The 26,306-nt window shown below is 38.7% G+C and overlaps 1 protein-coding gene across 2 annotated transcripts; it reads right to left on the reverse strand.

The window, feature by feature from the left end:
- Positions 1-5,093: 5,093 nt before the first annotated feature.
- Positions 5,094-24,131, reverse strand: LOC118785178 (engulfment and cell motility protein 1-like). Of its 2 annotated transcripts, none has more exons than XM_036539746.1 (7): positions 23,921-24,131; positions 13,943-14,103; positions 13,248-13,360; positions 9,258-9,365; positions 7,891-7,973; positions 6,581-6,658; positions 5,094-5,858 (listed from the first exon to the last, which is right to left on the reverse strand). In XM_036539746.1, exons 2-7 carry the CDS (start codon positions 13,975-13,977, stop codon positions 5,658-5,660), a joined length of 618 nt encoding a protein of 205 aa, XP_036395639.1. In that variant the 5' UTR covers positions 13,978-14,103; positions 23,921-24,131; the 3' UTR covers positions 5,094-5,657. The 2 variants fall into 2 exon arrangements, with proteins under 2 accessions (XP_036395639.1, XP_036395640.1); XM_036539747.1 differs by having other exon boundaries at positions 5,764-5,821.
- Between the last annotated feature and the right edge of the window lie 2,175 nt (positions 24,132-26,306).

The following is a 26,306-nucleotide window of genomic DNA, read 5'->3' on the forward strand; positions in this document are numbered from 1 at the left end:
CCATTTTTGATGGATTTTGAACCTTGTGCTATATATTTGATTTAACATAACCTCACTCAATATGTAACATAGATATAGTAAAGGTCAAAAGAACAAAGGAGAGAGAGGCAGACAGTGTAAGAAAGAAAAAAAACATAACACTTAGATATGTCACTCAAATTTATTTTAATGAGCCGTCACATCATTAATGCATTTTATAAAGGTCTACATTTGAGCTGCGATGAGATGGAATATATTGCAGGGTGTGCAAATGTGCCCTCCTTTCACTGAGTATTGCTAAAGGGTCATACATTCTGACTCCAGGCACAAATCATTTGACAGATGCCCCCTACAGGGAGAAGCCTCATGCCATTCCTCATTAAAAGCCTGTTTCCAGCCCAGTGCAGCTGTGTTCCCTTTATCCTTGTGCTTAAAGTACTCTTTTCATGCTGTCTTGATTTCCCCTGTGTTAGACCCTGGATTTAGTCAGTAACTGAAAGTTGGCAATTTTCACTTGTTTGTCTGAATTATTACCTCATCCTCTTTGTCCTCTTTGTAGAAAATGTGTGTAACACATTAACACATCGTAATACCCTTTACACTTTGCAGGAATCAAGTATCTGACTCTTTTCTTTAAGTCAAATTTTCAATGTCCATGCACTGAATTGAAAGTCTCAGAGAAATCACTGAGTTTATCTGGACCAGGATCACTGTGTTCAAACACTATTGTCACCCTCTGGAGTCAAGCTAATATTCTGATTAGTCCCACTTGAGAGGGATCTAGATATTTTACCCAGCAAGCTAACCACATACTTGTCAGGGGAAGACTGCTGGTTTGATACTCATTGCTTAAATAAAACTGATGTTAGTGTGGAAACCCAACAGTGTATCTGAAAGATTATATTTGAAAACCTTAAGCAGCACATGGGCTCTTTGGCTCTGCTCCTAAAAAGAGTGCTGACAGTTCACAGATAATGAAATCATTCCGCTATGTTAATCGTTCCCTGTGGCCGCGTACACATAGTATTTAATTAGAAATATTTTATGTAAAAAATGCAGATGAAGTTTATGGGATATAGTTACTTAAAGTGCCATTTCCTGGACCTGGAATAAAACGCTATAAAATGAAGCTATGAGCTTTATGTGGCAACACAGCAAAGCATTCCACTGGCAGTGTGGTTTAGTGAATTAACAACTGAGTCTATACAGTCTCGATTCTAAGGTGAAGCACAGCTGTTGTAGCCTTGGGCATGGTTCTTAACATAATATGTTTCAGAAAATAATAATCTGTGAATGGCAAATATGTAAAATAACCAGATACATCTCCCTGCACATGGTACTTTGCAGTAATGTAAATAAATAATGAAACTTTTTTTCATTTATTCATTCATTGCTTTGTGCTCTGTAACCAAATCCTAAATTGATTAATCATGGGGGACTTGGGAAAGAGGACCCTGCTTGATCTTCTCACAGTGTGCCGGAGTTTAAAGCGTAATTTGAAAAGCTAATTGAACAAGTATGCGATAGACTATTGTTTGTGTAATGCAAAACACATTGAATGTCCAAAAACACTGGGCATGAATTCTGTTTTCCCAGGTTTCAAAAGAGCATGCCATCTGTTTAGAATTAGATTGAGAATTGGGACTTTTTCAGCCAATGACTTCTCAAGTATGTGCTGTAAATATATATTGTAGCTTTGAGGAGAAAACATGACATCGCCACCCTGACAGCCAAACCTGAGGATCTTAGTTCATTTTTCAATCGTATTGATCAGTACATACGTGGGGGAAAAACATTAATTAAAAAAAAAATACAACTGCAACATAGAGCAAGGGATTCCATCTCTACTGCATGAAAAGAATGGTTAAAATTGTTTACATGAGATTATATTTCTTTTATAGACATGAACCATTACAGTGAGTGAATCTGACACACCCACTTGTTGAATCCATGGTCCCAAAATGTGAATGCTCCTGAAAGTTGAATCATTAATGACTAATGATGATTAATGGTGCTTGAACATGCATCACAGAGTGATCTAAAACCAATGCAGAAATTATCATTCAAAGTAATTTCACACAATAGTGAATGATTTTAACAGGTAAACCAATGACAAGTAATACAATAGTTTTACCATAGAAGAGGCATTACTACTATTATATTTGTTATTGAATAGGTAAGCTATGTTTATGCTCAGGAACAACATGAGGTTTAGAGCCACACCTTGCCATTATCTTCAGAAGCTGCAGGTTTTAAAGTGGTTTAGTTGAAGGGACTTGCTAAGGTCTACAGAGGTAGTGTCCCACCTGAGATTTGAACCTGCAATCTTCTGACATTAAAGCCAATTTTGTCCTGAAAAGAGATGGATCTAGATGATATCTTTCACTTTATAAACATGAACCTACAAATACCAGCCCATACTAAACAGTGACAGATGAAGTGACAATGACCCAGCAATAACAGAGAAGCTATCTTGATGTCCTCCTTAGTCCTGTCATATTCATCTCAAAATGTTTGTATTTGTACATGATAGTCAATAATGCCTGATTAATAAGGAGCAAAAGGCATCCTTAATAAAATTATTTCCAATGCGGTGTTGATTCATGTTTCTTTTCTTGCATCTTATCCAGAGACTCACCTCATATTTGCTCTTTCTTCTGTTAGAGTCTAACAGAAAGACTCTGAGGTATTTCTTTACATTTCCTACTCTTTTTTGAGCAAAATACTTACTTTTTATCAAATATGCTGCAGATGGTGTAACTCACATCAAGTCATTTTATTAAAAAAGGCTTTCTTAGTTTCTTAGTCTTTTCTTAGTCTCTTTTTTAGCTGCTCTGTCCTTTCACACATTTTACTTGCCCTTCTGCTTGAGGTTTATGAACAGAGTCATGCGAAGCAGTCTGCATCTAAAACAAGACACTGATAAACATCTCTTCATGAAAATCTGTGATCTGATTTGATTAGCGCAGCACTCTGAGAAAAGAGCACAGGCCCCCCACTGTGTAGTGCCCACGGCTGCACAATCTCACACAGGAGTTATTTAAAGCAAAGTTTCTCCCGTGAGTCTGGTGAGGCCTGCTTGCAGGCAGGGGTTTATTTGCAGTGTTTTTATGCCTGTGTTTGAAATACGTCTCTCTAGTTGTGTCTCATGTATTCTACTCAGGACTTCCTCCCATCTCCATTCCTTCCTTCTTCTCTTCTTCCCCCAGTGACTAAGAGAGTAATTTTATATTCAAGGCTCTTTTTGTGTTTCTGCCCTCTGAAATACCCATAATTGTCAGTATATGACACTTAAAAGGAATTGCTGGAAGACAGAGTTGAAAAATTTATTAATCTTTGTCAGCTCAAAAGTAAAATATGAGCTGGAGAGACAAAATGAAATAACGGCAATGGCGAACTTTATATCATTTGTGTACTTTACAGTTTGTGCCAGATGTTTTTATTTTCAAAAGTAAAATTATAATTGTTGACAATTAAAATGGAATATTTGTTCAAGTACAAAAAGCACAATTTATGAAAATGATTTTGATTAACATGTGTATTTAGGATTGGATTTAAGCTTGTTAGTGCATCTTTACTGACAACAATGCTAATGATATAGCTGTAGTCATCCTAGAGATGTAACATGTTTGGCTAAAACACACATACAAAGAAACATAAAACTAGTGTTTTTATAATGTTTCATACTATTACACTTGTTCTGGTGGAATTGAAAAGAGTCAATGTAGATGACAACTGTAGAAAAACATATTCCATTCTGTAAAACTGCCCAACCCACACAGTAGTGGAAGAAGATGTCCCATCTCTGAATACTTACAATGCCACAAATGCCACATTTAAAATCAAATGGATTTAAATTTCATCCTAATATAAAGTATAAATATATGCATGCAACTATCATATCTGTAATAAAAAATAACGCAATCTTCAAGGAATGGATTAATTGCAGAGTAAAATTAGTGTTCTGGTATGCTTTATTCTGTTTTGTGGCAATCTCTTTATTTTTTTGCTGATGATCTATTTGTCTTGCTTAGGGAGAATATTATCCGGCATGGGGGCTTTGTGATCTGACTCGCTGAAAGGTTGGGCTGACTTCCCTATTATCATCATCATCCTAGTAATCCACACAGTTACTTAAAGATTTCTGATATAAAATGTTTCCTCTCGCAAAAGCGTGCCACAACAGTCTCACATTCCTGTTGTGTGGCCAGCTTGTCACAACACACAACAAAGCACAGTCTATCAGGAATGAAGGTAGCATCACCCTGTAGTATACTCCTTCCCTCAAACCAACGATCACTTCCTGAATGGCCTATCAAATCAAGCTGGCCTTCAGTGGAATGCGATGAACAGCCCTATTTATCAGTAAGTACTTAAGCACAGGGAGTGAGGCTGCTGTTTGTAAGGCAGTGCATGATGTTCTTTTGTGAGAGGTATGTGAGATGTGCTTATCCGTGCTGGTTAGGGGAGTGAGATGCAGGAGTCCTACCATTGCTTACCAGCCATGTGTCAGACTTGCCTCCTTCAGCCAACCTTTTAGTGAGAAGTATCACAAGTTACTAGCAATTTCACAATATATAGAAAGGTGTAGAAGCCTATCATTTTAGGAATTTTAAGAGACAAAAACACACAGAATGAGCTACATTACCATGATCCTGAATATGAACCAAAAGGCTTAACATATCAATCACAGGCATGAGATAAGAGGAGACTTGAAAGTGCAAAAAGAACATTTCATGGGGAAAAAATAATGTAAAGTTGAATTGGATGTTTTTGGGAATTTTGACCCTGAACAAACATTTTAATGGTCAAAGGTAAAATCATCAAGGAAAACTGGCAGAAGCCTGTTTTAAATGAAATTTATATCTCTTTTGAGATAATGCGAAGTTCTGATTAGATGCTCCTACCAGCACTGAAACAATGACATAAAACTAACTACTTTGTAGCTCCACAAACATAACTTTGTCGAATATTGACTTTGAATATACCAGTGGATGTAAACACCTTGTATAAAATAAGAGAAGAAATTGTAAGCATGAATTCCAGTTGGACTGGCACTGTAGTATGCACATTTACATAAAATGTGAGACATAGTAACTCTGTGTGATTGGGTGAAGTTAGGAACTACACATGCTTGATTTAACAGTCTATTTGAGACAGGGCTACAATGGCACCAGAATGGTGAAAACAAAAGTTGATAATCACATTTCTAATCTCAGTCTGAGACACAGTTGACATGCTTGTACAAACAACTATGAGATGTTCGTGTTCAGCTGCAGTCTGAAAAAGTCACACGCTGAGGTAAGGATATCATTGCAGATCCTGTTCCTAAAGTAAGAGCCATATTGCATTTTACAACAACCTTAAATTCTAATCCATTGGAGATTCGAAGTGGGGTTGGTAATGGTCCCTCATGTAGATGCCAAGAGTTCATATAGAGGCAACACACACACACACACCTTTTGGCTTCATGGCAGCTGGTCTTACCAGTCCAGTGACATGACATGATGTGATAGTTCCAAAGGCCTCACAGGAAAATGTAAGTGCTTCAAATAAATTAAATCAAACTTCTCAAAAAGTCTGTGTAGAAAGAACAGCAAGGAAAAAAGTAATTGATCCAGTTTTGTCTTCAAGGTTCCGTGCAGTCTGAATACGAAACTGTTGGATTCACGGTGTGGTTAATTGCAGTCATAAACAAAGTCATAACTGCTAGGCTCTTTGGGAATTGGGGGTGGAGCTTCTGGAATCTGGATGTTCTCCAGGTCAAGGAGGCGGAGCTTCATTTCCATGCTGAGCAGGGTGTCAAGGTCAGACTTGGTGAGGTCACTGGTCATCTCCTTCCCTAGGAGAGCATTCAGCCCATCTGTCCACACACAGTACTGGAACAACAATGTGATACATGCTGAACTGACCTATGCATAAATAATGATAGCAATAAAACTGATTGACTTGACAAATGAAAAGCCAGCATTTATAACCTGTCTTAAAGAGCATGTATGTTTCTGTTCTTGGTATCTCCAACATTTTGCTGGACTTTATAATAAAATATAGTGCAACCTACTTAATCTTCACTTGCTACGCAGAAAAAATGGGATATTGAATGGAATGTGATTCTACCAGCTCTCCTTCAGTACAAGGGAGTGCTATGCAGGGGAAAAGATATTTTTCACCATGCTTATTCTTGGATTTTACAGTAAATTTGTTTGCAGTTTTACAGTTAAACTAATTTATTGCAATACTATTAGTACACTACGACATGGCACGTTAACCATGGCAATGGTTTGTGGACATGTAATTTAATCATTTTGATCTTAAGATTACAGCATTTAAACAAAAAAGAAAATTGTCGATTGTAGTTTTCACATCAATTCAACATCATTCAACAGCAATGCTTTATGCTTCCTTCATGTCAGGAAGTAAAACTGCACCCTGAAACTGAGGGCCGCAGATTTGAAATGGAACACCGCAAATCTTTGCATAAGAATCCCTCACAAAATGTCTTTCGTAGAAAGCAAGCAAACAGCCAACAGAAAGTGTGAGCTCTGCTGTTCCGAGCATTGCAGTCTTCTGAAAAACTAAATAATGTAGATATGATTCTTACCTCGTGCTTGTCAGGAGCGACAAAGTTTAAATATTCATCTGACTCATACAGAAGAGAGAATGCCAGTTCCAGCACCTCCTGCAATGAGACAATGTTTGAGTTTGAGAATCTAAAATAAAGGGATCTAAATTAGGCACTTTGAAGTTGGCTTCTAGCTTCTATAACACATTAACTGAAGTGGTTGATTCACATATAATCCCATGTAATAAGTATTTTACATCTACATACATTTCATGGATTTTTCACTCAAATCCTTCCATTCATATAAAATATGCAATTTATAACCACAAATTTATCATTACTCTTGTTTGCAGCTGGATGGCAGTGCAGTGTTTTTCTCTCTCTGTATCAGGAATTAACTCAAGTGGCAAATTCACTAATCCGCATTTAATGAGTGTTTTACATCATCAGATATAAAAGCTGGGTTAAAAAAAAAAACATAATATTAACAGGCAGTTCTAAAACCTTTTTATTTGATTATTTTTTCTTAAGTGAATTAAATTATTTCAATCATTGCTTTTTTCTGACTCAATGCAGTACATAATAAGCAAGAATACCTCTCTTCCTGTGGAATGACTTCCTCTAATTCAAAGCTGAACTTCACTGCATTGTGTGTGCGTGTATGTATGTGTGTGTGCGCACATGTGAGTGTGTACATGTGTGTGTGAGTGTGTGCGCGTGTGAGTGTGTGTACACGTGTGCTACTGCTGCCCAAACAAATACATTGGCCTTGAAACATGAGACAGTCAAGGCTACAGTAGACTTGACCAGAGGAGATTCAGTTATTTTCAGACACCCTCGTATGGGGTGACTTGCATTGCTTACAACTTCTATTCATAAAGCTGCATGTTTACTGATGCGTTTCAAGCTAAGTACCTTGCTTAAGGGTATAAAGACAATGTCATATCTGGGAATGGGACTTGCAACCATTGGGGTAAAAGACCAGCTTTGCTAAGCACTACCCTCTAGCTCCTCCCTGTAAGTGACTCTTATAATGTATAGTCATGTTAAAGGTGTTGTTCTTGTTCTGTGATAACACAAAGGGTAAAAGCTAAATTATTTGCCATTTTTCATTTGTTGATTATGTTCACATCAAATAGCTGTGTATCTTCAGGGTGCAGTGCAAAAGGAAAGGAAAAAGAAAAGAGGTCACTGACTTTTGTAATGGTTGTTGCAGACAGAATTCAGTGAGACAGAAGATATTATGATGGAGAGAAAAAACAGGGCCGTAGTGGTGAGCTGTAGAGATAACTTTCACTAAGCACCCACACAAAAATGGTAGACACTAGTTAACACATTTCCCTTCTTACCTTGTTCTGTTTGAGGGCTCCTTTCTCCTTCATGTGAGGGCAGTCTTTTCCAGTCACGACCGCTTTAATATCAGCCACTGCCACTGTGGGAGTGGGAAGAACTGTGGTACAGCATTTAATGTGTAATTATTTTGAATGACAGAATTTTTTTTCTGTAATGCTTTGAATTCTTCCATTGTCTGGAGGTTCTCCAACAAAAACTGCCATGAATCAGAATGTTGAATTTTACATCGCCTGGAATTTTGAATCTATAATGAATAACATAAAGCATAACTGTATTAAATTATATTATTTTATTTGCTGAGTAGAAACCCTTGTCCATGATCTCATTCAGCCATGTTTAACTATGATTGCACGTTGGCCACACTAAAAAAAGCCCTTTCCACTTATGGTTACCTGTCAGTGAGGTGAAGTCGAAAGTGGGTCACTCCAGTGCCAGCTGGCCACTTAGTAGTCAGTGTGGTTAGATGCGAATATCTGATATTACAGAACAATGTAGACAGATATTCTGCTAAACTAGACCATTTTCACCTTGGCTAGCTAGCTACTAACAAGTGGTCAAGTGTTTTAGTTTTAGGTTGCCAACAAGCATTTTCACTGGTGGCTATTTCTTTAGAACCATGAGTTAAGTGTGATGAAAAAGGGATAGATACTTGACATCTTTTAGTCACTAGCTGCACCTCAAGGTAATACAAGGGAACACAGCTTAGTTTAGTTTCATATGAAGAGCTGTCTTTTCCTACAGTGTTTTCTTTCTTTGTCACCTTGAGTTTTGAATTCCAAATAAGCAGTAGGCTAGTCTCGCTGTATACTCTGCACTGCTGTTGCACAGGATGGGAAATCATTTGATACACACGCCTGTAGGGCACTAACTGAGAGCAGATGCTGAATAGAGGACAAGGGCATCTGCCACTGACAGCAACTTAAGGCAATGTAGTGACACTTGACCAGTTGCTAAGAGGTGCTTTTTGGCAGTGAGATGAGAAGTACACAAAGTAAGTGCACACCCCCCCTCCCACCCCCACCACCAACAAATGAGGTCACTTATGTTTCACAACCGAGGACTTCCAATAATAGTCAACCAGTGACTAATAACTTGTGAGGAGGTCTCTGGCTGTGGTTGGGAGAGGAACTTCTATCAACTAAGCTACTCAGGAGCCACAAGTGTGGTTAATACAATTTATATCTCAGCTGATATCTCCCTCCACTATGATGCTAGAGCAAATCCTCTCTGCCTGTCTATCATCCCTAATCATACGTCTGACCATATGTGATTAAAGGTAGTGTATTACCTAGGATTTAGTTCTGCCTCAAGCACAGTGTCGGTAAGTGTTTGGGAAATCTTATCATCACAGTGGGGTACTTACATTTCTCCTGCAGGGAATCGTGGGGCACTTCACCCTGGGGGCTCTCTTCCAGGTCCCCATAATGCAGGACCTTGTGATTTGGTGACAGACGGCAGTACCAGAACTTATCTGCATTACATAAATATGAAAACAGGCTCAACACAAAGTACACCATCACTTAACAATCGCATATGGTTGCTACGGAATTATACGGAGGCATCTCACAGAATTACACCGTCTTGTCATGTCTTGGCAGCCTCCAGTCCAGCTGCAGTGTCTGATGTGCCTACTTCACAGAAGCTGGGTCAGGCTGCCAGTTTTTGGAATGTGTTCCCTCACAAAGTCAAGCAACAGGAACAGCGATGTGTGTGTGCCAGAAAACTCAGAAGCTGGCAGTGCAGGCATATCTGAGATGAAGGGTAGGCACTGATCACTGGCACATGCCAGGGCAGCTCCATCCAAGTCCTAATTACTGAAAATAGACACATGCCAGACGAGACGTTTGTTTGCATAGGCAAAGTTCCGGGGCATGTACAGAGCTGCTACAGCTGCTATTCTTATTGTGTAAGGACAAATGAGGGATTTTCTATACATGTATGAAAGATTTTGTCTGTAATAGAGTGCTATATCTTTCATTTTACAAGGTGGGAGTATGTGGGTCTGGGGTGTTAGGAGTCACTCTTGATTGGTAGTTGGGGTAGGGCTGGCATTCAATGTCTCTGTGTCTGAAAGAGTGGGATGGGAAATAATGTTCCCTTGAAAACAAAGCCGTCCCCACAACAATGCATTGTAATGGTCTTTAATATTATGTGATTTGACCTAAAATTTATGAAACTAAAATTTCCTGGTCTACAATTCTGTGCACAAGATTTGAAAATAGATTTAAAAATTAATATCCACTACACCTGTCAAAAAGATAAATATCTGGTATATCTTGGCAGCATTGTCCTCAGAAGGACCCTGAAAAATCTAATTAATCTAGTACTGTCCCTTAACTCTTCCTATATGAATTGGATGGTGAATTTGAGATTATGGGACCTATAAACTACCACAGTAACTGGGTTTAATCAGTTTTTCTTTGTATTGCATAATTACCAAGTCCAATTGTTTTTTTCTTTAATAATTAGACAGGAAAAATGAAGCACAATGATAATCAGATGCCTCATGGATTATTTTGATCTTTAAATCATCTAGGCGGCTAATTCTATTCACTGAGCCCACTTTACCAGCTCATCCACATACTCTGAAGATCAGTAATTATGCACAAAATCTGTGCAGCACTGATGCCAAATAAACAAGCCCTTTGTTGTAAGCAATGCCCCATCTGCAGCTGCTTCCTTTTAACTTCATTGTGTTGAATGTGGCAGCATTGCCCTGGCGCAATCCACATCTACTTATTTTAATAATGACAAAGAGATTGGCTCTTGTGAAATGATTTTGATAGAATGAAAATGATTTTGTCTATTAAAGTTTCCATGTACAGAAAGGATGCAAAGATAGTGACTTTAAATTAAATGTAACCAAGTGGAAAATATTGGTGGTCGATCTTAATTGAAACTGGCACAGTTGTTAATCATAAAAAAAAAAACAATTTCAGGACACATAGCAGCAGGTTTTTTTTTTCCTTATTTCAAGATCACCAGACTCTACTACTCTTCTGTCATCATTAGACTGGCTTTACCGTATCATTGAGCTGATGGGTGGAGTCACACTCTTGGGTGCAGTCGTTGTCCAGAGCAATATTAGACTTACGCTGTAAATATTTAATGTGTAAATGTGGTGGGAGCGCCTTGCAAAGTGTGTTCATGAGCAGGCACTAGCTTTACAGGGAAAAAAAGACACAGACTACATTAATCTTCTGTGCTTTTTACTGAATAGATGGTCTGCAGCATGGCAGAGCCCCAGCAGCTATGAGACAGAGAGAAAGAGAGTGCACTTGAGTAGCAGCCTGCTTTCCTCCCTCCCACAGCACCCTTTGTGGTGCAAAGCTCTCCTCTGGATAAAGGCTCATGGCTGTGTGAATGCTTTCCTGTTTTTCATTTCAGCATGATGGTGTGAACTGTAGTATCTGAGTCACAAAAAATACAGGGGAGTGGAATACCTGAAATTCTGACAGAAACCGAGCCCCTCTCTTGCAATTTAACTAAAATCTTGCCAGATGGACACAGATTAAATGAGGCCAAAGTATTTATGCATCTTTATGAAGCCAAAAGAGGGGTCACTGTTTTGGTTCCTGAATTTGCTGCAATGAAACGACAGAATCAATGTTACAGAAAGGAAAAAAAAACCCTCACATTTCTTCTCAAACACATTTCCAAAAATCAGATTTCCAAATCTATGCTAAACCATGAATTGTATGTCCTTTGACTTACGTAAGTGCAGATGCAATGTACTGTATGTACTAACAAAGAACTCTGCAGCAGCAACCTGCAGTTTGATTAAACAACTTTACAGGAGAAATATATGTTTAAAGGGGTTGAATAGAAACATTATTTGATTATTTTTGTGATTTTGTGATTTTGTGATCTCTGAATTCAGGAATGGTTTTCAGAGCATATATTGCAAGTGATTGTATACAGTAGAAAGGCACTGCAGCAGGAGTGAATTGGTCTGATATGGCAGAATTAGCCTGCTTGTGTCAAGGCCTACCATTAAAATGGAAATTAAAATTTGTATCAAACTATTTGTTCTTTTATACTGTGTAAAGGTATACAAAAGACAGGTGCTGTTCATATTTGTAATGTAATATACTCTTGACAATGTAATGTAATTTGCACGATATTTGTTCAAAGGAAATGAAGACCAAATGATGAAAGTGGCTCATATTCAGAACAATTCTGCAGGGATTTTAGCTGAAAAATATGGCATGGTAAAATGTCAGAAAATTGAGCAACAGCATCAGTAACATGAAATTCCAATGCATTTGTGTGCCTGATCAGTTCAGTGTAATCATGAATCTGCAGAGCCAGATGGGGATGACTAAGGAACCTTACACTGCCAGCAAGATTTGAGGGGCACCTTGGTTTGTTCTCTGAAAAATGTTTTTTTTTATCTTATAATTATCATTTAAAACATGTATTTACTTCCATCTTGAAATGAATACCTGCTAAATGTTCTGTTCTGAAATACAACCAGGGGTAAAGTTTAACTGAATGCTTGAAATACACATCAAGTAGATGCCCCTCTAACAGTTTTGTTATCAATGTCTATCAATGCCAATGTAAGTCCAAACAACCACTGTTCCTCAGATATATATTTTATATAGTACAATGCAAGATTCCTTCTAATCCAAAAATCATAGCCACACAAGAACCACCAAAAAAAAAAAAAAACCCACACCATAAAGAAAATTGTTACTGCGTCACACCACACAACATCTATTAATGTCCATGCAAATCCGGCACAAACACAAAGGGAGACCGATTAATGAACTGTATGAAGTGTTGGAAAGCTGAGATGACTAAGGCTTCTGGGTAATTTAATCCTCTTTGACTGAGAAGAAAGCTCGTTTAAACAGGCAGGCAGATAATGTGAGCTTTTACCCACATTATTCAACCTCTGTCAGCATGTGTGAGAAAGACTGTTAAAGTGATGGACCCTTAACAATCACATTTGAAGTGTAAAACGTTGAAAAGTTCAAATGTTATTCGAGGGGTAAGAAGTTTTATTTTTAAATACAACTACTTGAAAATGTTAAGGGGCACTTACATATGTAAGTAATATCTTTTTTTTTTCATTCTGCATTGATTTTACATTGATTGAACTCACTGTAGACAAGAGGGATTCCTCAGAACTTACTGCAGTGTGTAATGGTACCCACACCAATTTCACAGTTCTCTCAAGCCTGGCCATTTGACCTGCACATACGCAATGCAGGCTGTCTGAAATACTTCCAGGGATGCAAAGCCTCTATAGGAATGCCTGCAGATGGCTTACTCTAGAAAATTCAACTCATTGGTCAGGCCCCACCCTGAGGAAAGTGTTAAGCCCCGCCCTTAAGCCAGTACCCACCTTGCCTCCTTCTGGTGCTGATCTTGCGGAAGCAGGTGCCCTCGCATAGGCGGTTCAGCCTCTGCTGTTTGATCAGCTCTATGATCTCTGGCTGGATTTTTTCCCGCAGTTCCCTGGGGGGGGGCAAGGAGTAGTCACAGGGGTCAAAGGTCACACTCTTGTGCACACACATGCACACCCACAGACACAGATTGAACATAAGGGAATTTAAATATAAGGTACATGTAAGGTGTAAACCAGAACAGGCTACTTAGTTCTATGAAAACAAACTGTAGCATGGTTGGCAAAGTTGTGATAGGGTCTGCTAATCACCACAAGGGTGGTATTTTCCATTGAAATGAATGGCTTCAAGTGGTTTATACCACTTGAAGCTATTCTATAACTATATATATATATATATATATATATATATATATATATATATATATATATATATATATATATATATAGTTATATATATTCTATATAACTACCTCTCACAAATATATAAATTGTTATTATTGTATTGAAGTTGTCTGAGGGGAATTCAGAATTTTCTTTTAAAGCAGTATTTCTCAACCTTGGTACTAAGGATAAACTCGCTATACTGGAATGACATTAAGCCCTGAAACATTTCATGCCATGTACCATTCTTGTTTCTGGCATAGGTTTCACATGCAGCTACAAGGCCTCCCTTCTCCCTGTGCAATACCCACTGGATGGGGCGAGACTGGAAGTCCTCCTGGTTCATTTTCTTGAATTGGTGGACCTCCAGATTCTCTGTAGTTCAGCTATGTAGGCAACTCTTGAACTGGTCCAGGGAATTAGGCTAGGTGGTCAGGGCTTGCATGTCCTGGTCCTTCAAGACCTGCAACACCTGTGGCCAGAAACAGAGACAGACACAGAGACATCTAAACCACCTGCAGATGGAAAGCATGCTCATTGGTCAGGAGCAGGACTCCCAACCCAGAGATTGCGGCCTCAATTCTCAGGTGGGCCATTGCTTTTTTCTACCTTTGGAGAGATGCTTAAACTGAATTGCCTCCGTAAATATTGAGCTATATAATCAGATATCATATAAGGTCTCTATGTCACTGAATGAGAGCAACTGCTAATCAATAACACAATGAGACAGAGACATCTGAATCACCTTGATATTGACATTCACCTTGAATCACACAGATATGGAAACCACAGAGTATCTTGAACACCACTACCAATTTGTAAGCCAACACCACCACAAATCATATAATTATTAGATCATTAGCTTATACCTATTTGATGGGTGATTGATCAATTTATTTCATTTCTCTCCATCCTTTCATTCTTTCATCAAGCAAAATATGTTACATGGAGGTTCCAAGCTACACATGATATACTCAGTCAAATCATTGGTTGAGGGATGAAATTATGTGTACTATGTTTATAATTTACAAAAGATTTTCAGTCCCTGTACCACCCCAGAGACTGTTACGGAAAACAGATGATTTATTTATTTATGTATTTGTGATTATGAAATCAATTAATTTGCTATGCAGAGTGACTTATCTAGAGAAAACTAATGCAAGTAGACTGCATTTTACATATTGTCATCTGTTATGATGCTGTGTATTAGCTGAAGTATTTCAGTTAAGCAGCTCAAAGGTACAGCAGCAGTGCATCACCTGGACTGAACTGGCACCCTTCTGGTTACAGAACCTTCCCTTTCACTACACGTCTGCCCTATATTTGTTTATTTATTTATTTTGGTAACATTTTTTTCTTTTTCTTTAAACTCGTTGTACAATCTGCCTCCAGCAACACTCAGCAACACTCCCCAACCCTCTGTGGTCTGTCTGTCTATATGTATCAGCCATCTGCTCAATCTCAACACTCCACAGACCTCTCCTGTCCACATACTGTATCTCTTCCTCCCCAGGGAGAACTGGCAGGGAGCTGAGAGAAAAGACTGGCATTGCTTTAGCTTCTCGCAAGCAAAGAAGAGATGGGAGCAATTTCAAAGGATATTCCCTTGGGCCGGAGTAGGCTACATGGAAGCGATTCCTTTCCCATGATAAACTCGAAAAATACATCAGCAGCACTGCATGAATACATCAAGCCATCATGTTTGTTTTTGTTTGCATCTGATGCCTTCTCTATAGTGCCTGACAGGACAAGATTCGCTGCACATGTAAGGAAGAGACTCAAATCTTTGCTATACAATGACAGCACTGTGGAATGGGGGGTTGAGGATCTGGAAACATGTAGCCCAAAGGTTGCAGGTTTCATTCTCACACGATGTACTGCTAGTAAACCCTTGAGCAAGATATTTACTTTTACTGTATAGTGAATTGCTTCAGTAAATAATGGACAATATTCTCTTATTTTATGCATGAAAACATAAGTGGCATAAGTCAATTTAGATTAGGGATTTCTGCTTAGCACATGAATCATACAAAACTGAGCTGAAGGATCAGTCATCTCTGCTATGGTTAGGGGAGACAACTGTGCCGGGACTGTGGGGGTTAGATGGGTGTGAGCAGAGAGGATTGGGATGGTTCTATGAGATGAAACCATGGTCAGACATCACTGTGACAGTCAGACATTGTACTGGCAAGAACAGCGACAGAGAGGATGCGGTCACATCAAGGCCAGGGACAGAAAAATTCCACCGTGACCACAGACGTCTGCAGCAGGCTGTGGATCCAGCACCAATTATATGATGTGCATTGACAATGTAGTCAATCCACAGAGACAATGCTGCTCAGAGAGTGAGTTAAGGCTGCATGATTCTATAATGCAAGTCAACTAAATGAGATTATCACAAGAAACACTGAGTGGTTGAGCTGAAATTAGGCATCTGCTGTTTCCACACTTTTACGTGGGAGGTCTTCCTTTTAATGTGATGCTGCAGATTATGCACCATTTAATTAAAATTGGGACTGACAGAAGGTTCTGTTTTTTGTTTAATCACTGCAAAACCAGGTTTTCCGATGAGATGAGAAAAGCGGTCAGCAATTTTCAACATGAAACTCACTTGTTATAGGCCAAACCATAAAATTATGTACAGAAATGATCTGTGTTCTCCATTTATGTAAAATGCAGAGAACAATGAACATTTTCAGATGGAAATATCAAAAGATCCTGACTCTGAGGCTGACAGAAATAAATGACCCTAGAACTTAGAAAGTGTATAAACACTGTAAAGCGGTAAAAACCTAAAGCAGGGAGCCATCTGGCTACTGTGTTAGGTTCTCCCCTATCTGCAAAGAGGAAAGCAGCTCCATTTTCAGACAGCCCTTCTCCACAGCTTCTGGCCTTTAAGCCTTTCTGGGACACATAACATTAAGAATTTAAGCTTCCATCTCTCCTCCAGCTCTGAGCCTTATCAATGTGTGCTTTACAGTGGCACAGACTGAGGCTGCCTACAGCAAGGCTTCTATAGAATAATGAACAACGATGATGCATTGTGTGTGTATATATGCACACTCGGGTCATTAATGTATCAGACTAGCAGAGGGATGTAATGGTTACAGCCCTAGGTTTGTGTGGCACTGGTGTTGTACCCTTTACCTGACCTGCTTCAGTAGCCACTGCATTCAGCTGCATGAAATATAAGATATGTGAGCCATCCAGGATGAGGGTATCCCCTTAGAAAATAAATTATTAAAATAGTTGACTGTAAGTGCAACTGTTTATATGGAAAGATTAAATAACAGACATTAGGTGATGAGGGTCTAGGCAGCAACATCCATAAACATGGGGTAAATAACTTACTTTCAAAGAAATCCCACATTGAAGTGACTGGTCACAAGCCTTAATTATCATTTAAAATTGGGGAATGGGGATCCTAAAAGGGTTAGCCTTGACTACCCATTTCTTTTGGCTGTCATTAAGGTCCAATGTGTATTACATAAGAATAATGTGCTGAAATGTTAAATCCAAAAGAAATGATATCACAAGCAGGTACTTTATAAAATGTATTTCATATGGATTGATCCAAATTAAACCTGTCAGTTACCTGTCGCATACAGTCATAATTACAAAGGAGACTCCCAGACAAGTCTAAAACTGCAATTCTTTAGAGAAAATATAAACCTATCAAAACATCTCTAGCTTAAAAGCCTCATACACCTTTAAACAACATGGATGTACTTCCTGTCAAATTTTGGAAGACAAAGGGGGAAAAAACATGCATTCTTGTCTGACGGAAGGAGATGCTCTCATCTCTCGCCTATGTGATATCAAAAGCATGCCAGCTACCAGTCCCCATTCTGACAAATGCTGTAAACAAAAAGGCTGATAAAAGTAGCCTTCCTTATCCTTCACTCTGCAGAATTCCAATGGGAACATCATTAAAGTTTTATTTGCCACCCTTTTTGTGCAAGTTATATTTGGATATACCTCTGCACCAAAGCTCTATTTTTATTTTGATAAGTACTATATTTAGTCTGCTGCCTATGACCTCCAGCACACCATGAGTTTCAGAGAAAGGGTTAAGTATGAATATTTAATGTAATGTAATGTAATGATCTAAGTCTGATGTAACATGTAGAAACCGCTGCGAAAAAATGATCTACCTCACTGGGGTGAGTTCAGTAGGGAAAGCATTACCTAATGCATCACAGCGCTGCAGCCTCTAACCATGGACTTTAACTTTGGACTTAACCATGGACTTAACCATGGACTCCCATTAGCACTTTCGAAAAATGCTGCTCAAGATCATTGTTTACCATTTTCACTCCCCCTTGCGCTGCCAATCATCAGATGTACCTGCAACTAATTTACCTGCCACATGGGTCGCCTTGTCAGAAAACTGTCAAAATGATGAGATTTTCCTTATAATCTATTTAATAATAATGTATTTCATGGAGATGGGTTTGTCACGTGCCAGCACAGCATGTCAAAGTCCTGCACTGGATCAGTTGTCATGACTGCGGCGTCTTAGCCGGTTGTTTTCTTTTCCCTGTCCATGTGCTTTTGTTTTCCTTGTGTTCTAGCCCTGCCCCGCTCTCCGCCCTGTCTCCGCCCACCTGATTGTCTCGTCCTGCCTGCCTGCACACCTGCTTCCCATCACCTCATCAGCCTAGCCCTATATCTCCCTGCTTGTCTCTGTCTTGTTTGCCAGTTTGTCTCAGTTTGCTGTTTAGCTATGTGCTGTCTGTGCTGGTTTGCCTGTTTATTCTTGACTAAGATTTCTGGACCTGATTTGTGGAATGTTTGCTGTGTTTTTCTGGTTTTGGACTTTGCCTGTTTTTCCTGGCTTCGTTCCTCATTTTTGCCCTGTGGTTTTGGTCGCCGTGTCTGCCCGGTTTTTGACTCTGCCTGCCCTGACTTCGTTTTGTGGATTACCCGTTTGTATTATTAAACCTGTTTTTGGCATCCATCTCCTCTGTCTGCGCTTGAGTCCCTGCCTGAGTTCTGACATCAGTTATCTGCAGGTGACTGTGAGAGACAGTTGTCTGCATCTGGCTTTTAATTGTATTCTAAATTTGACTCGGGTTGCAGTCCAAAACAAACATCACAGGTTGGGTTAGGTATTTGATCAAATGGGGGGAAAAAAAAAAAAAAAAAATTGTGGTGGGCATGGTTTGAGTGTGGATTGTAAAAATGGACCCATGCAGAACTGTGCTCAACACTATTGGTACAGTACACAAAAAGCTGTGTAGATTATCTTGACTGTGAGCTACAGGGGGAAATGTTAGCAGCTTTGGCTGGTTGCCATACTGGGGACAAAACATCTGATAAAGCAGAATTTTTCTGTTTCTAATTAATATATGTGAAAGTCAATGGAAAGTAATTCTTGTAAAATTATGATTAATGGAAAAAACATTCTGAAGGCAATTGCAATAAGAGATTGTGAATATTAAATATAATTCTATATTTGAGGGATTAAATAGTAGACATCTGCCAGTGCTGGCCTCATATGGATCTATTTGGGCATGGCTGATTATCTGGGACATTGTTTTGACCTTAATTTACCAAGGGCGCTTAATTTCAGTTTGAATGCCACATTACAAGGTACCATAAAAATGCTCACACCCCTTAGAGCTGACAAATATTCCACCCAGATTTGCTTTTGTGAAATGTTTGCACAGACAGTGACAGGTGCAAACACACATGTAGGAAGTAAACACACACGGAAGTATGGCTCTGGGTGGTGAGAACCTCTATGATGAACCCTGGAAAGACCACAGGGTCTGCGAATTGTATTGGGGCACCCAACTGCAATCAGATGAGTATGTAGATTTTTTAAGTCAGTGACATAAACAAGCAGGACATGCATGTACACAGAATTAGTCTCACAGACTGCCAGACACAAAGGGTTACATGCTCACACACATACACATACTGAATTTTGCATCTACAATAACAATCTATCATTGCTTTATTGCTTAATTGGTTTTCACTACATGCAGTCTCCAGCTTAAAATAGCCAAAGTTATGTCTTGCTTTGTAATGTCATCAAATAATCCCAGACGCTTTGTATTTTAAATTATAAAGACCGACAGCTGAGAGCTATCACAGCTGGAGGTTTGTAAGTGGCTGTTTGAACATCCTTAATACAAAGGATGAGATCCAAGAACCAGCTGGAGACTGATGCACTGTTCCAAACCTATCTGCATTTTAACATCAAGCTTATTTTACTTGCCTCATAGTCACAGACTGTGACTATAAATTGGTCTGTGGTTTGAACCAATCATAGTGTGTTACTATGGAGAGCAAAGCCTTTAAATTTGTTCATTACATTACATGCATTAGCATGCATTTGTTCAGATGAGTTAGTGTTTGACAGCACTTTGTAATGCCACCCATTATGGGCTTCATGAAACATTTACATTTTACATGGGCAAATGCTTTCATTCAGAGTGACGTACAACATAAAAGTCCATAAGTGCATATTAGGCTATGTGAACAACAGTGCATCCAGAAAATGTCAGAACATGCCTGACCAACTCCCACTATGTCACACAGTGCTAAAATAGGCAATACCGTGTTGAAAATATTGACTAGCTACTTGAATAATCAAAATTTCAACGACAGTTACAATTACAATAATAATACCCCCAAAGTACTATACAAAAAGGTAAGAGTTAAGTGCTACAATAACTTGACAGGGCATCCAAGATGCAGTGTGAAGAGGTGGGTATACAGTCTGTGGCAGAAGATGGCCAATGACTCCTACTGTGTTACTACTGGATGATCTGCCCATTGCAGGAGATGTGACCAGGATGCGGTACCTTCAGCTGCATATAGATATAGAGGAAATCTACCTCCTCCATGTACCTCTGTGCTAGTTTTGGAAGCCTGAATGGATGAAGGAAATGTTTACCCTGAGGAGTTGTCTAGGGTTTTGGAATGCAGCACTCAAAAAACCCCCAGCAAAGCGGCCGTCCACAAGGATGATTGCTTGTGGATGGAGAAGGGAGCTAAACTATCCCCTCTCAGCATTCTGCAGCATTTTCTAATGTGTGCCCCTGCATCTGTTCATAACAGTTGTCTATATCTTAAATTTTAAAAAGGCCATTTAAATAAGGCTAAATTTAAGGTTTTCTTTGTTTAGAAAAGGCATGAATATTTTGTGGCTACTGATGAAAGGAAAATATAAAAGTATCTACGGCCAGAGAGGATGACTACTGAATGTGATCATCCATCAAATAGACACACAGATCACTGGCTGCCATTTATATCATTACAGGCCTGCTTGTAACAAAGGGAGCATTTCCACACTCAACTCTAAAGCTGTTAATTTTCCTGAAACTCCAGCTTTAGCAATATGAGTTGACTATGGTGGCAATTTGTCTACTTTTGGACACCTTCTTTTTTATTTGGAGTTCATGAAACCAAGCATATACAGTATAAAAGCAGCAAAATATAATGTAACAGTGAAGCAAAAAACACATTTTTCATGACAAATGAGTCATGGAAAGACCACACATTGGGCTCATTGGTCAAACCTATAAAAAGGCCCCAGGCCGATACTACTACACTCATTGACTTTGCATTGTACAGGTCTGAAACTACATGCAAACCTGACAACTTGAGATTGGATTGACACCTGTGAACTTCTCTTAAATGGTTTCTTACCCTGCATACCGGCTTCTAGGATCAGGGAATGAAATAGCATTGGTCACACACTTGGGCAGACTAGATAAGTAGAATAGGATATTATAAATTTCAACAGCTCTGGAAGAAACCAAGAGATGGGAACAGGTGGCAGGAGGTATCATGTGACTGGTTTCTATTCTATTGTGAAATAGATATCAATGTACTATTACCTGCTGTTTTATTAACTTACATATAACATGTTTAAGCATTAAAACAGTAATTTTTCATACTAGGGATATGCATTTCACTTCATTTGATATTTACATGTTTTGTGGTTCCCATTACGTGAATACTCAAACCTCTGCTTTTCTTACCTGTAAGCACTGCATGAAACAGTATTGTATACATAATGAAGATTTCCTCTTGTGAAGATATGTACATTCCCTCACATTTTCAGGAAAGAAACTGCAATCTCAATGAAAATATACTCTTTATGCTGGATTCTTATGCTCTAATGCATAAGCAAAAAACATGAAAATTTTTATTTCTTCTTAAATTAATTAACATGCACTTGAATTCTGATCCAAGTAGTCAATTACTGAACTCATGGTCAAATGATTAAACATTTTGTCTCATCGCTTATTTCAAAATTTCCTTTTCTATTCATGTACATATTGATCCAGTCATTTTGCCTAATCAATACACATCCACAGTTTTCTCAGCTTGGGGTAAAATAATTGCTTTTCAATGTCAGGGAACAATGTACTTTCTGCTATAAATGAAAGCTGGACGACATACAGTAAATTCTTTCCAAATAAGCCTATTCCCCAAATCTTAATTTTTAAAGATATTTTTTAAAACATTTCAATGCTGACCCAGTGTAGAATAGGCAATGCTTTTCCCCAGACTGAATCCGTAATCCCAGTGAAAAACTGGACAAAACACCTGGCATCCCTTAAATCTCTCCAGTCCCAATAGCCACTGAGCTGTTATGACATCACCATCATTCTTCACCTTCTTTGTCTCTACAGCTCAGCAATAGCCCATGCAAACAAATGTTCCTATTTGTACTGGTGGAGGGAAGTGGTCTCCACATTATATACAATTGTGAGAATATTATAAACAGAATGCTTGGTTTAAATAGTAATGAATTCAACTGAAATTCAAAAAATAAGACATTTTGTGACTTCATTTTATTATAAATAGTTAAACAATTAAATACACTGAACCTGCTGAAAGTCTAAGAATCTCCTAGCAAAACATCCAAGAAGGTGTAAATGGGGGATAGAGAGAGACAATGGTTAACAGGGACAGAGAACACTTAATTTTGTATTTAATACAAATGTACAGGCGACTGTTTCAATAAACCAAAATTATTGTATTGTAAATGCTACACAGATTCCAGACGAGTAAAAAAAAAATCTGTCACCTCTTATCATCTCATCACTTTCAAGCCTGTCTGTCTCAAGTGTATCTGGCAGCAGGGTAGTGCTTGAAATGTTGCCACAGGCATTTCAAGCCACAAGCATTTCGCTTTGGTCTTATAAACACAGAAAATCAATTTAACAACATTGCATCAACCGTTGTAACCCTAAGTGGTGGATGAATCACTTTTAAGTATGAAATGCTGGGTTGCATGCAGAGTGTGTGTCTACCCACACACAAGTCAGACTTGTGTCTGTTTAGCCCTGGCTGTCAATGTGACATGTTTCAGCCAATCAGATGCCAGTTGTCCCATTTGGGAATTGGAAAACAAATCCTCATAACTGTTTTTATTGTATATATATATATATATATATATATATATATATATAAAAGAGTGAGACACTTCCAGGTAAGTGTAAAAACTTTATGATGGTGCAAATCTCTCAGCACATCGACAGTAGTAACTCAAGACAAAGTTACATTTTCATTAACTTTCTGTACACAAAGTACATGTTAGTAAGTGGTACATATAATTGATTATAAAAATGTATGAATTTTTAAATTGAGCATTTAATAAATTCCAGTTTTATAAATGATATACACTAACTCACTAATATTCCTAACTAATATTCCTAAGTGATCCCAGAACATGTATCAGAGGGCAGTACAGTAACTGTGTTTAATCATAAACCGATTCTTCACATCTTATTGATGTAGTGCTGCTAATGTGATTAAGTGCATGCGTTGTCATGCACTGGCCAACACTGGCCAACACAGATACAGCATGGAACACATAGACAAAGAAGATATGGAACTTATGTTTCACAGCCAATGTAAACAATTGCTAGGTGATCTCAAAACTGTGGAAGGGACAGAGCACAACAAAAGCCCACACCATGTGTTAATAGGTACAGTTAGATTATCATATTATATCAATGATAAAGAACATAATTTTAGAATATAATTTCTGATAGGAACAGTTGAAAACTCCATTCTCATATGAAATTAAAATATACCTTTATCACTACTGACAAAAATAGTAGAGACATGTGATACATACTGGAGTACCTCGAAAGATCCTTTGAATTCACCTGCCAAGATTACAGTCTTCAAATTTACACAAAGCCTGCATATCCCCTTCCTCTTTGTCCACACATTTTTCTGTATCTAGGCAACAATAAATCATTATGCCTTTATTAAAAAAAATCAAACGCAAGATATAGCAGAACCAAACTACTTACTTGCCATTGACACATCCATGCTTTCTCTGTTTTCCCCCAGTAATTACATCCCTTTTGTGGAAAAGAGCTGACAATGAAGGATGGTGATTTGGGAGGCTGTGAGGAGCTAAGAGGACAGTGAGCGGCAGATGGTCCAGAGAAGAGCTCTTTAATGAAAGAGGAACTCCGTTAAGCCATGTGCACACATCTCACTCATCCCCTCTCTGGAATATAATTCAAGCCCCGAGAATCGTGCAGCTTTGCTGATGTTTATATTAGTGTTCAAGTCTGATTGGGCAGGCACTTCAGCGCCACCGGCCAATCGCGGCAGGCGTAAATGGTCACAAGGACTGCAGCTGTAGGAGAGCAAGAGGAAAAGGGGGAGGGGGAGGGGGGATGCTGGATGTGAGGATCAGGGGTTGTTAGGAGGCAAGCTGCTTGCTTAAACAGAGCAGCTATACGACCGTCACTGTACTGCATTTTATGTCTGGGAGATGACATTTTCCCATTAGGACTGGCAGTGGTGGCCATTAAAGCATCTCTGTTACAGAGAGGCAGGGCAGCTGAGCACATATGGAGCACAAAACCACACCAAGCTCTCCATCTTGTGGAGCCTGCGCTGGGGGTGTATCAATTAGGATTCGGTAGCCATGGAAACCAACTTGAATGTGGCCAGTCAGCTGCCAGATCTACCTAACCCCACCTCTGTCTCTGCGACGCTCCATTCCCTCTTTTGCTGTGTGCATGGATCACCCATACCCCTTAATATTTACGCAACATGACAAGTCAACCAGCAGGCATGCAGAAGAGGAGGGTAGTCAGCTGGAAACAGACAGCAAGATGTTAGCGCCTCAGAAAGGCAGAACGGCAATATGGGATTTTGTCAGATGTGTAGAGGCAGATATTTGGATTGCAAGATAAGAAAAACAAATAATAAGAAAATAGTTTTTAGGAAAGATTAAATTGATTTGAGCATTTTCTTTAAGTTTTATGCCAAATTTACAGAGATCTTTGGCCACAATAGATATGCCAGGGGCATTGTTTGTGACGAAGGACTTTCCAACAAAAATGATTCCATTCCTCTCACAGCCTTTGGCTTTTCAATATCTTCAACAGAAAATTTCATCTCACATGTAATGTGAGCCATTTTAAATGTCAAAGCATTAATCAACGCATGACAATGGAAAGAATCCTTGCTGCATGTAAACACAGTAAATCAGAGTGCCAGGTACGCATGAGTAATCAATGCTCCTTCAACACAATATAGTGACTCTTTATATTGAAAGAAATTTATAACATTTTGCAATGCAGTATGTAATTTTCTTAACAGAGAAAAAATTGGATTTGGCACTCAGACACAGCACACACATACACAAACATATGCATGCATCTGTAAGCATGCAGGCACAGATATGAGCACACGGGCAACTTTCTGCATACATGCACACACACACATGCATGCATGCCCACACACAGGCAACTAACTGCTTACACACACACACACACACACACACACACACACAAACACATTCAAAAATCCCTGGGGTTCATCCAAGATCTGAAACTAATTGTATTATTCTCTATGGATTATCTAGTCAGTCATCTTACAAATGCCAGGTAAACACAATATCACAATGGATAATTTTTAAAAATCCAACTTCTAAAGGAATGTTTCCCAGCTACTATAAGAATTTGTTATATTTATTGCTTTATGGCAGGCAGCGCATCATTAACTTGAAGGTGACAGTAAAGGAATTTTGACAACTGCAATTTTGTTACACATTTAACAACCATAAATGTTATGTTTTTGAGGGAATTTGGATTCTCTGTTCTAGTGTCTGATGTTTGTATACTTGACTTCCCTTGCCTAGTCAGATCGCACAAGTTAACTTGTGGTAGGGCTTGAATAGTGTTATCCTCACATTTGCTGGTCTGGGAATGTGGTTAGCCTGGTCTGACTCTGTTGCTTGTTAAATTAAATGGATACACTTATGTTCTGTTGTGCTGGAAGTTGCTCTGGATAACAGCATCTGCTAAATGATTGTAATGTAAATGTCTTGTAATGTATTCATTTATTACATGTACAGTGAATAAAGGCATGATATGGCATTTGATTTTTTTCCCTCATAGGGTTTTGCAGTTTTGACGTGAAAAAATGTGAAGTCAACTGAGTCTAGGAGTCCCTATTATTAGGATGCAAGAAGATGCTGCAATGATGTAACACTATTGATTTGTGTACTATTAATAATTTGGTCTCTAAAGGATAATTTGATGAGAAATTATTTATTGTGCTGAGGATGACCTCTTCCTGTTTGTTTTTGTTTTCCTAAAGCATTTCTGCTGAGGTTGTGTGACCAGACGACTGTTAATTTAGGAAAATGTGTACCGCATTTTAATGTTCGTAAAA

This window comes from Megalops cyprinoides, chromosome 10, assembly GCF_013368585.1.
Source record: "Megalops cyprinoides isolate fMegCyp1 chromosome 10, fMegCyp1.pri, whole genome shotgun sequence".
Lineage (NCBI taxonomy): Eukaryota > Metazoa > Chordata > Actinopteri > Elopiformes > Megalopidae > Megalops > Megalops cyprinoides.

Bases quoted from the DNA above. Each gene is read 5' to 3' on its own strand.
- LOC118785178 (XM_036539746.1), bottom strand. From the start codon at position 13,977: ATGAACCAGGAGGACTTCCAGTCTCGCCCCATCCA. The intron at 13,361-13,942 runs GTGGGTATTGCA...GCCCCCCCCCAG, and splicing joins TTCCAGTCTCGCCCCATCCA to GGAACTGCGGGAAAAAATCC. The intron at 7,974-9,257 runs GTAAGTACCCCA...CCACTCCCACAG, and splicing joins CGATTCCCTGCAGGAGAAAT to TGGCAGTGGCTGATATTAAA.